Here is a 12,654-nt window from a genome sequence, read left to right as displayed (position 1 = left end):
CACTGCAATTTAATTAAGAAAACACAATAAAGGAGTTTAATAGACCATAAAATAAGAAGTTTCACTTCTTAAGATCAAAGTAAAATATTTGACTGAAATCTCATTTAAAAAAAAAAAATTCTCTTGTTTTGCTATGTAAGACTATGTTAATAACATAACAAAATACTTTGGTACTACACGCATTAAAAAAAAAAAAAGTAATAACAGAAAAAGCTGAGATAGAACAGAACTTCTATTTTTTTGTTTGTTTGTTTGTTTTAAAGCCTGGTTCTACATACCATTATCAGTCCTTCAAAGTGGTAACAAAATTAGATGCCTTATTTGCATATGTTTTGTTAGGAAGACAATCTGTAGCATAATTAAGAAACAGTAAAGCTGTGCAAGTTGCCTTAATATTTATCATGCAATCACTACAATCAATTCAGTGAAGAATTGTTGGCTTTCAGCAACTACAAATTTCTCCAAACCCACACAACATATGTTGCATCCTTTTACTCTAACTTCAGAAAACAAGAATTGTAGGATACCACAATGAAACCCAAATGTAAATTATTATTACAGTTATCATTGTGGCACTACAGAAAATTTGCTCAAATCAAACCATCTCCAAGGATTTTATTTTTAAATAATAGAATTCTCCACTGTCTTACATTTCCAGTTATTATTTATACTTAGATGTAAAGCATAAATGGAGCCAATTTTTAAATGTTATAATTTTAAACTAATTTATTAGTCACAGATTTTAAAACCACTTTGCAGAACTGAACTATGGTTATTCAAGGTGAATAGGAATGGAAAGCCATTCTTCAAGATTACAGCAAAAGTATTTTTTTCCAGAGTTTTATAACAAAATATGCATAACTTTAAAAATGTCAGCTGATACTTCTAGCCAAAGTGGTAAAAAGATGTACAGAATTTAATTAAATAGGCTTTAATTCCACTATCCGTTTGCATGTTGGTAAAACCAAGTTAGACAGTAATATGTTCAATGTTTCAAGAATTGTTTCTCAAGACTATTTAAAAATATTGATAGGTTCAACTTACTAAAAATTTAGCACTCTATGACACTGGGCTGAAAATGGCGCTGTGACAGTCACTGATCCATCTGATAACCAATTTTTTTTCAATACTGTCTCAAGAATAACAGATGTTTCAAAAGAAGCCCCTGTTACTTTCCCTCATCCTCTTTCAGCCCATACATTGTAAATTCCTAAATTACTAGGAATCCACTTATTCTTGCAATCACCTTTATTTTTCCACCAGCATTTCACAACAATGAAATAAAACACCTATATACACTAAGTATATACCCTAAATAATTTAATTCTTCCATGTACGGCTGCAGTCTGAAGTTATTAAGAATGCTACGTAACCAAGACACACAGTCCAGCCAAGTGACCTGTCAAGACCACTAACCCATTTCAAGAAACATGCCAGACCTAAGACCTTACCACATCCTTACTTGATTAAATAATTTCATAACCAGAAGACGCACAAAAGCTGCCAACTACAGTTATTCTTACATTCTTTGTACTATTCATCACTGCTGTGAAGAATGCTTTGCCCTTAGGGAAGACTGTTACAGAAGTGCTGGGAGGCAACGTAGAAACCAAATGGACTGAAATTAGAAGTATAGATAAAATTAGAATGGTTATGAGATATACAGGTTTACCTGTGGTGATTAAAGAACAGAAACTTGATGAAGGTATTGGAACTTCAGCAATGAGGTTACTCAAGTTGCACAGAATTTATTCTCCGAGAATCGCACATACAGCTCCAAAAAAGACAAAACCTAAACAGGTCAGCCCCTCAATAAAGTTTTGCAGTATATGATTTTATTTTCTTGAGACAGCTGTAAAATTTCTATCCTTCATGTCATTCTTTCAATTACATTGTAAAGAAGATCTGAAATGAATATATAGAGAAAATAGGGAAAAAAAGGCATGGAAGGAAAGAGGATTGTATAGTTTTTGATTATATATTTATTCTACAGTGCTTCTGAAATTACTAACAGTTTGTATAACCTAATACCTAAAAGGTAATTTAACTTAGTCTTGAGATTCCTCTAGAAGGTTTACTTTAATGACATCTATTTTGAACAGTGCAAAGAAAAAACAGTTATACTGTTGGTTTTTATTTTTATTTTTAGTGCAAAACCAAACCTTGAAAGAATGAGGCACCTTTATAGCTAAAGTTACTGTCAAAGGTGTAATTAGAAGCAACCATAACACACTATTCTGTTATCTATATCCAGCATACAGTTTTATATAAAAATCAAAAGAAAATTGTATGAAAAATTTTGTCATTAGACTGACAGATCAGATTTTATAGAACTACTTCACACTTTCTACTCTTGTAGGATAATTTGTATCTAATTTTACAGCCACTAAAATCCACTTACATTGCAATCACTAACCTTATTCAGCCTTATTATAACCTTATTATTATTCAGCATCAGATAAGGATATACTCTCTGGCTGACATTCTATGTGCAAAAATTCTTTATGAATTCTGTTGTGATGTTTTTTCAGACCCAGGGGAAAGTTAATCATGAGAAAGTCTTTTTGTTGTAATAGTCTGTAGAACAAGTTCAGTGGCAGTATGTCCCTAGGGTTTACATATCAATCAGCAGAAAATAGTTCAATTTTTTTCACATTTTTTTTCAAGGAAATTTATGGAAATTGTCTTTTTAATCATCGAAAACTTTGTGGGTACTAAAAGTATTTTGCTTAGCATTTTAAAGGTAGACTGATGGAGTAAAACACAAGCCTTGCAGCACTGCATTCCAAAGGCACTTATTCCCTCCCTGACTCTCTTGATACATAACAGTGGTTGCACAGACAAACCATGCATTATTCCTGCTCCAGGTATGAGCAGTCTATATTGTTAGATATAGGAAAAGCATTATTCAGAGGGAAGAAGGCTTTCTTAATGGAATAAAAGGAAGAATTATTTCCCTCTTCCTCCTCACAGACTTAATTTTCAATAGCCACTTTTGCAGTAGTACCTTTTTTGCTTTGAAGTTATAAGATACATACTGTGATTACAGAGAAACAGGGTAGCATATATACAGTGTAATTAACTTTTTAATGAAATGAGTTTTTATTAAGTTAATAGTTTAATTTATTCAGTTATTAAAATGGAATAGCGATACTAAATTTACACCTCAAAGGCAAAATTACCCAAGTATTAATTCACCTGAATTCCCTATTACTATCATGTAGTAATTTTTTTTTATTGTCATGTCAATAAATTATGAGGTTTTTCAGCTACTGGCACATCTTATACTATTCTTGATCTAGGCTGAGTTTTCTTACTTCAGCAAATATACTTCAGCAAAGTACTTCTGTTTTTTAAAAATGTCATGTACATCTCAGCTTATCTATGACAAGTCACTTTGATAGTGGATGCACTACAACAGTGGAGGATTTAAGGGACTAATCAATCAAATGACCAATTAAATAATGAAGTTATTTGCAACCCAACGAAATTCCAAAATATCCACTCAAAAACATTATAAAACTATCGGGGGGGGGGGGGGGTAATTATCTTTGCTCTATTTCCACCATGATTTCCTCCACATAATCATTCATTATGTAGTGGAATTCCAAAGATGCTGGACTAAAAGCCAGGAGGAGTTATTAAGCTGTCAGCAATTGCCTGCAAAAGAAACTAACAAAAACAAAATCATAGATTGCTGTGTTCAGCTTCAAAACAGACTATCCAGAAATTACAGTAATCAGGCAGCATGGACTGAACAACAACAAAATTAGTATTACTTCTTTTTCCTGTTGCCCTTTGTGCTATGCAATTTTGGGTAAATAAATAATATTTATTTTGCATTTCTAACAAGTTGTTGGTCAGAGTTCTATCTTCAAAGAGGCTTTCCCCTCTCTTCTGCATCTTTCCCCCTGCAGATACAGCAAATAATGCTGATGACATCCTGGATTAACAGATTCAATCCTAATTTAAAGATGAATTCTTGAACAACTGAATGTGAACATACGATATTTACTCACTACAATAGCACAAGACACTACATGATATCTGCTGGGGAGTACTGGAAGTGTTACAAATTGTTTGCTCTGTTGAGGACACAGTTTCCAGACACCTAGCAGATTTTGTAATCATGCTTTTTCCAACTATCCCAGCCCACTTTGCTTCAACAGCTGTTCTGCAACAACTTCTGAGTAAAATCCTGGCATAGAGAAAATATATTATTCACTCTGATTAATGTAATAACATGAATACAAGCATGAACTCTTTGTAGCTGCTCTTAATACCTTTCTCCCAAAAGTCCCAGAGCAAAAAGAGCACACACATGCCAAACTGAGGTAGTACTCAAAAGTTTAAATTGGTATGAAACAGGAGTTAGCTCCTTGAATATTCAGATTAGAAATGGATGTACTGTCAGGCATTACTTCACAGGGGTGAAAAACAAACAAAAACAACACAAAACTAACCACCACCAGCACCACCAACCCCTCACCAAAAAAAAAAAAAATACACAAATTCACTAGTATTTCATAGAATCATAGAATAATTAAGGTTGGAAAAGCCCTCCAAGATCATCTGGTCCAACCATCCCCCTACCACCAGTGTCACCCACTAAACCATGTCCCTAAGCACCACATCCAACCTTTCCTTGAACCCCCCCAGGGACGGTGACGCCACTACCTCCCTGGGCAACCCGTTCCAATGCCTGACTGCTCTTTCTTAGAAGAAATGTCTTCTGATTTCCAGCCTAAACTTTCCTTAGCGCAACTTGAGGCCATTCCCTCTTGTCCTGTCTATATATTTGCAAGAAGAGGCCGACCCCCAGCTCCCCATCACTTCCTTTCAGGTAGTTGTAGAGAACAATAAGGTCTCCCCTGAGCATCCACTTCTCTAGACTAAACAACCCCAGTTCCCTCAGCCGCTCCTCATAGGACTTGTGTTTCAGGCTTCATAGCCCTTCACCAGCTTCATAGCCCTTCTCAGGACAAAGAGCCTTCATAGCCTTTCTCTGGACACGTTCCAGGGCCTTGATGTACAAGAAGGTACTGAGGGGCCCAGAGAACACCCTCAAAGTGGTCTAGGTTCAATTAGACCCAACTCACTCTGAAATATCTATAATAGTCATAAAACAATTTAATGCAGTGTTTCTGAAACACGCATACAGTGAATAATTTCAGTGTCTTCATTTTGAAGTTTGATATTTGAGCGTCTTTCTTTGGCACAAAAAAATATTAAGTTCACATAAAACGGGAAAGCAAAGGAGACAGTCGTGCTGTCAACTTTCAAAAACACTTCACTACTTTTGGAGATAAACAAGTGTTTTAGAAATGTAAATGCAGTCACACATAAAAAGCTAAAATTGTCAAAAAGAGATATGTCAAAGCTGGTGATGCACAAAAAAATACATTTTCTACTTTTTTTTGGGGGGGGGTTAATAATGAGTCCAAAAAATAGAAGCCTGAAGCTCTACCATTTTGTAATATTTAAAGCTTATTAAATGTAAATCCTCCTGTAATAATGAAAAATTGGAGACTAGCATGAGGAAGTTTGAAGACTTTACATTGCCATGAATTCCCATTAGATAAATAGAACAGTGCTGCTGGTATGTACATTTTCTCTCTTTATAAAATAAGGTGAGGCCCACTCTCTACTGATGACTGCAACTTTGAATGAAACAGCATTTTTTGCTACTGGTACAAAGACAGAGAACAAAAGATCACTTATTTCACAAGTTCACACTAATTAACTAGTCAGATTTTATCTAATAGAATCTACATTGTCCTCTTGTCCCTCCTCCCAAAAAGAATAGTTACACACAAAAAAAAAAAAAAAAAACGGCAAACAGTTCAAAAACGTATATTCATATACGCTGACAAGTTTCAGCACATGGCCTCCTGCCTTGTTTTTATATACAGAGTCTTCCTAGTATAAATACAGTATGTAGATTGCATCTACTCTAGATCTAAATGACACAATACAGTCCCCAAAATAGTTTTTGTTGACAGAAATTAAAGAAGTTCTTTGACAGAGAATCTTCTCTGCAGGTGAGAAGAAAAGTGAAAGTTATCCTTTTTTCCCTAATGTACATTCTGCCTCTGCTGGCATATGACATGCAATCCTAGACATGCGTAAGATGAAGAAAACTACTGAAATACTTTTCTCAACTTAAATTAAACATGTTGACAAGACAAACGGTAGGAAAATTGTTCAGTTACAGTAATAGAAGTGTTTTAAAATTAGAAAATATATTTGTGTAAGTACAGCCATAAGATCTTTAATTAAACAGTGAAAAATAAAAAGGATTACATTACATATGCATATATATTTAAAAGATCTTGTACATAAGATCTTCTTAACCAGGGAAACTAAAAACAGAAATTGTATTTTCTATGCATTTATGTTACATACCTCCACTAAAGTCACAACTATCACAGCACCATCTTCCCAGTGACACATTGCCCTTCAACAACTCCAATTACTTATTTCCTTTTAATTTTCTTTCCCCTCAGAAAACACACAAAGTATTCCCAACTTCCTCCAACTTTCCTAAAACAACAGCTGGGCAAAAGACACTAACTGCCATCATTTGTTTAAAGAAATGCAAGCACTGACTGGCCAAGCCAGTAGGCCATTAGGAATAGATATGTAGTGAGATCATGCTGCCAATTTTCCTTTAGCGGGATAATAATTTTTGTCCATTTCTGTAAAAGGTCAATGTTTTATAAAGATTTTAGGAACACTGTACTCTCAAACCCTTTATCTGATTTTAAAACTGATGACATTGGTTTTAAACCAGTGGAGAAGGAAGGGAGGAAGACTAGTAAATGAACAGAGTATAATTTCAAATGTGCTGCCCCCTTAGGAGCTATGAAATTATGAAATCTTTTTCCATGAAACATACAGTAATATCATACGCTATCTCACAGATTTCCTGACTATAAACATATCCATATACTATAAACTACTAGTTAGATATAATTTCTCATGGATACGTCAATTTTAATAGCACATCAGCAACGACAATAACAAATTGTCTAATACACAAGTTGTAGGACTATGGATATGAAAATCGTTGTCACTTTATTACAAAAATTTACCTTGTACGTTAACTTTTTCTTGGTATAATTGGGCACCCATAATACTTTTCGAGTAACCTGTCTCACTTGGCAATCTATCACAATATGATCCTGCGCCAGAGGTTTCTTCCCTATTCCCTTAAGGCTAAAGACGCTTTCAGTGCCAGCCATAGCATTTCGCAGAATAAGTCTTCCCTATGACAAAGAAAGAAGGAAAAAAGTTTCAGCACTGTAAAAGTGTCATTTGGCTGCCAAACCAATACTTTCAGTCTATTAATCTCAAATCCAGGCATTAAAGCAATCTTAAAGGAAAGTATTCCTATTGAGGTTTCTAGTTCTTATGTAAACACTTCTGTTAAACAGAAGAAGACCCAAGAAACAAAGCTTTCTTTTAATTTTCTGAAATTATGAATTTTAACAATATAAATCCTTCATAATGCCAGATATATTTCTTGGCTTCTTCCTAGAAAACAAATATAACACCTAAGAAAATATGTTCTCATCCATCTTCATTCCTCATATAAAATATTATTTTGCTCAATCATTTCCATCAGTCCTTCAGCTAAAATGTTCTTCATGATTATTTGTCATCAAAAGATTCGGGGTCTTTGGCTTTTAATAGTTTTATAATGCTGGATTTCTATACTGCATTACGTTTGGTTGGTAATGCATGCAGATGGATTACTAATGTTTCACAGAACAATTTGTTTTTGTCTTTGGCAATTCACACATTTGAATAGCATCCTGCAGGCAAAATCTCTCAGCTAGTGTACAGGCAAAAATACATATATTGCTTCTCACTAAAGGTATCACAGCCTTTCCTCTCTTAAAACTCTTCAGTTTTAACATTTAGAATAGTGATTACTTTGATGGCAAAATCAGCTTCTAACTAGCAGTTTACCTTGTAACAGAAATTATTTTATGAAACAATCAAGTACCCATCACCAAAATTCACTTGTAATGTAATGAAAAATGCTCAATATTACTACATTATTACCTAACTAGTGAGATAACATATATGTCTTTAAATTCAGAATGGAACACAATGTACATTTTTATGATCAAAGGTCAGAATCCCTATAGAATAACTAGTCCACTCACTGAAATGGAGGGTTTGAAAGAAGAAAAAATAAATGAACAAATAACGATAATCTTTAACTTTGGTAAAGTTAGTTCCTTTGTTGCTTTTTTTGTTTTTGTTTTTTCCTTCAGCTAACAGGAAATCTTTCAATTTCTGATTAATTCACTAAAACTTTCAAGCAGGTGTTTAATGCTAGTAACTGCTTAAGCAATTTCATAAGTTGGAGACTGATGTAAATTCTATTGACAAAACAATTCTTTGTAAATGTTGAAACTAATTTCCTTCTTACCATTGATAAGCACTCAGCACCTGGCTTGAACATGAGAGGATACAGAGCTGTTTCACCTATGGCCACATTTATTAGAGGAGGGCCGTGAAAGCCCTGTCCTTCCAAAACTGCTTCAAATTTCCAGTCCTGGCTGGACATGTTATTCTGAAATCAAAGAAAAGACATAAACTAGATTATGCATTTAAAATTTTCAACATGAATTTCGGCTTTTATTTGCAATTATCAAAACAGAGCACAGTTCCTTTTTTCCCAAAATACTGGCTCAGAGCACCTTCTAAATCCCTATTCCTGGGACTCTGAAATCAAAGTAAAGACATAAATTAGATTATGAATTAAAAGCTTTTAATATGCATTTCAGTTTTTGCTTGTATTTATCATCAAATCAGAGCTCTTTTCCTAAAATACTGGCTCAAAATACCTTCTAAATCTCTTATTCCTGGGAAAGAGTTACTAGCAATCATATTATCAGTATCAATACTGTCAGCAAGAAGACTCATTAGAAGAATATGCTCATGATATAGTTAACAGTCAAGATGGAATTAATAAGTATCATTATAAACATTTACAGGTATCTTTACAGTGCTGTTTATAATGCTTGCCAAAATTCTGTCTCTTTTGCTCCTGTGGGAAATCCTAGCATGCCTCTTTGAAGTGCTGATGTGGTATATTAGCACACATTGCCTCACTTGGCCACCGAGTGTAATACAGGACCAGCCTTGCTTTCTAATTAAGCACTCTGTCTCCCAAACCAGTATGTACAGTCCTGTGCTCTCAGAAACTGGTCTTTCAGAAACTGGACTAATCTCTTCTAAGGAATGGCTGTCCTAAGTAGTATGAAAGCCTATTTATGAAGTGTATTTTGCCTTGCATCCAGACATATCAGAGGACTGCTTGATTAGGGTAGGTAGTGAGATATTTTGTAATATATGCTTAGGGGGCTGCATAAAAAGAGTAAAACTTAAATAATGCTATTCAGCCTCCTACTATTTAAAGGAAACAGATAACAAAACACCCAATCTGCAAAAAAGTAAAAACCATCTGAAAAGGACAGAATAAACTGGCATTCAAGAGCTAATATCAGCCTTGTCAAAACAGAGATTAGTCTGATCTACAAAATGGTCTTGACCCATGGAAAACCGCAGATAAATGCCAGAGGCAAGCAATGAATTTTGGAGAATGAAGATGACACGTATTTCAATTCTTTCTTCTTTGGAAAGTCTCTTAAACTCAGCTCTCTAAACCTCAGCAACAAAGAAGCACAATCAACTGTAGTTATCAGAGCTCAAGTCATGGCATGGCATGAGATCTGCAATATCATATATTTAGGCTGGGGTTAATATGTATAATCAACGTTTAACACTTTGTTGTTAACAAGTAAATTTCCTAGTAGTTGAGCACAAATGTCTTTTTTGGAATATTGAGATTTGTAAAATGTCTCAATTTTTCAAAATACTTCTATCACTACAGTCTCCAAATCCGTAATAATAACAATTGCAACATCAGTGGCAGAAAGCATGAAAGTAAAAAAAAGTAATTAACCTCATTATCCTCATGCTGAAGATAAAATAAAAGTGAGAAAAATAATTAAAAATATTATTATTATTCTCATTCATTTTTTTTCACCACAGCATCAGGAACAACTATATCCTTTTGAAAAACAGATTGACCAGTTCTAAAACTAGCTGGTCATCATCCTTTGTTAAACAATTGTTTTAAAAGGGGGAGACAGAGGAAAAACATCACTGTGATTGTTCTTTGATATGTTAGAGACGAGGACAGTCAAAATTTGTGGGCCTAAGTTGTTTTACTTTCAATAATTTCTAGAGCCATTGTTATCAGATGTTTCCTTTACCCACACTAGCGATGACTATATTGATAAGTAGCATAAGTGTTTCTCCTTAATCTCAAACAATAATTTATCAGTTGAGAAATGTAGTTGACAAACATGGTCATTTTGAAATCCTTCTGTGGCAAATTCTTCTAACACAGCATGAATTTGTCTAAAACATATTCTACTGAAAGGTCAACCACAAATATCAGAAAATGAAAATACAGTATTTGTTAAATTTTACTCCCTTGCACTTATACATTAACAAATAGTTTTAATTAATAGCTATCTCAAAACCTGTTAAGTTAATGACAAACACAATTAATGCTAAAGGAGTTAAAAACATTTCACAGGATGGTAGGTGATTAAACCCAAGGTACATTATAAGGTCGCATGTATAGGATCTATATCTTTTCAGTGGAGAGACTGAAAGTGACAAGAGAACAATTACATTCATTTCACACTTGTGAAAATTATGGATACTTCAGATGTTCAGCCTGAACTCGCTTATCAAGAAAGGAACAAGGATGTGAGATTCAGGCAGGTTCTTATTCTTGTTCTGTCACTAACTTACTGTGTTGCTTTAAGCAAATCACTTGACACTTTTTTGTTCCATTTATAAAACATTTCACCTACCATACAGGTGTTATGACAGCTAGTTTGCTAGTGCTTTTAAAAAGCAACACCGAATATAAGGTTCAAAGAACCAAGTTTAGCAGACTGAATAACCCCACCTCAGTTTCACTCTATATGAGCATGTCTTTCTCCACAGAGTGTTTCAAGGCTCAGTATCTTGAATGACAAACATATGGTAGCTAACAACATAAAAGTATGGAAATGTTTCTAATTCTGTATTCAATTCAGGAATTAGAAAGCATAGAGTAAATCAGACACAATGCTAGAGCTAGAAAGAATAAAAGTATAAAATGTTCCAGAGGTAAACACATCTCTTATGCTGAATGTAAAATAAACCTTGTGAAAACACATGTAATCATAAAATTAAGCTTAAAATGTAAAAGGACAGGAACAACTTTTATATTATATATTTTATTATATATATTATATATATATATATTATATATATTATATATATTTTATTATATATATTATATATTATATATTATAATATATATATTATATATATATTATTATTTTATTTATATATTTTATATAAAATATTTTTATATTTTTTTATTCATCAATGTTTGATTTTGCAAATGTAGGGCATATATTTTAGCACAGACTTTGTCATGTGTGCTTTCCATGGGAAGAGGCAGATTAAATGAGATACACATTCTCTCTCTCTCCTTACACATACACACAAAAACACAGATTATACGCTCCATTTGGAGTACTTTTTAATCCATTGTTAAGAAAACAAGCATAACTTAACAGAATAAATATATGACTGCTAAAGAAATTTTAAAGCATATATTTATGAACATTTGGAGATCAACAAAAATAAAAATAAAGCCAATCTGTTTAGAAGCCCTCTGCCTGAGAAGGTGGAAAAAAAAAATCCTTACCTTTCTGTGTTATATAACAGCCTCATTTCAGCTAACGTAACATTCAATAAATCAATTGAAAATAAATAATATATGAATACCTTAACATTTATGTGTAAGAAAAGATAATACTGTAATATCATAGAATCATAGAATCATAGAATATCCTGAGTTGGAAGGGACCCTTAAGGATCATCAAGTCCAACTCTTGACACCGCACAGGTCTACCCAAAATATGGTTTTCTTTTCTTCTTCAAAATATGATTTCCTTTGATTTTCTTTACTAGTTTTTCTCTATCTTACTCAATTAACTAGTTCCTTGTCAAATTTCAGTATTTCACTGTGTATCCACAGTATCATTTTTCCCCAGATATTGTGTTCATATTTGAAGCTGCTGCCATTCTTTTTTCTACAAAATCTCAGATAATTTTTCTATATAATAATTCACTAGTATTCTTAACTATTATCACAAGCATTATCAAAAGGTCACTTCAATTACATATATCAAGCCCTAGTTCAAATCTCAGAAAATATTTTATTATCCTTCTTTGTTAAAGAATTTGTATCCCTTTCTCTTGCAACTCAAGCTTCTTCCCTATCATTTACTCATTTTTCTTCCTTTAAATCTGAAAAGTTCTGTAAATTGTGAGCAATGATTTTTCTGAAGGAAATGACATTCCAACCTACACTACATATTCACTCCCTGGTTGTATACCTCATCTGTTAAATGCTTAAAACACAAAATAGATATGATAAAACTATATGTAATATTCTGCCTACACTTGCCATATTTTGTAAATTGCATGTAATCTAATTATAACATACCCTCAAGAGAGCTCCTCGGAAAAAAAAAAAAAAAAAAAAAAAACACCACAATG

At 33.3% G+C, this 12,654-nt stretch overlaps 1 protein-coding gene across 10 annotated transcripts in view; it reads right to left on the bottom strand.

Annotated features, from left to right (window-relative positions):
* Positions 1 to 12,654, bottom strand: part of CFAP47 (cilia and flagella associated protein 47) — a 302,084-nt gene that overhangs the window by 151,791 nt on the left and 137,639 nt on the right. For 9 of the 10 annotated variants that reach the window (XR_014579256.1, XM_083823100.1, XM_083823102.1 and 6 more), the window contains 2 exons: positions 8,444 to 8,587; positions 7,095 to 7,268 (listed from right to left, as the gene is read on the bottom strand). Coding sequence is in view for 9 of the 10 variants with exons in the window: in XM_083823100.1 (XP_083679226.1) it covers positions 7,095 to 7,268; positions 8,444 to 8,587 (318 nt within the window). In the remaining variant the exon portion in view is untranslated. The remainder of the gene's footprint in view (positions 1 to 7,094; positions 7,269 to 8,443; positions 8,588 to 12,654) is intronic. The other variant, XM_083823104.1, reaches the window with a different exon arrangement.

This window comes from Anser anser (assembly GCF_964211835.1).
Source record: "Anser anser genome assembly, chromosome: 1".
Taxonomy (NCBI): Eukaryota; Metazoa; Chordata; class Aves; order Anseriformes; family Anatidae; genus Anser; species Anser anser.
This window is presented reverse-complemented; position numbering and strand designations above follow the sequence as displayed.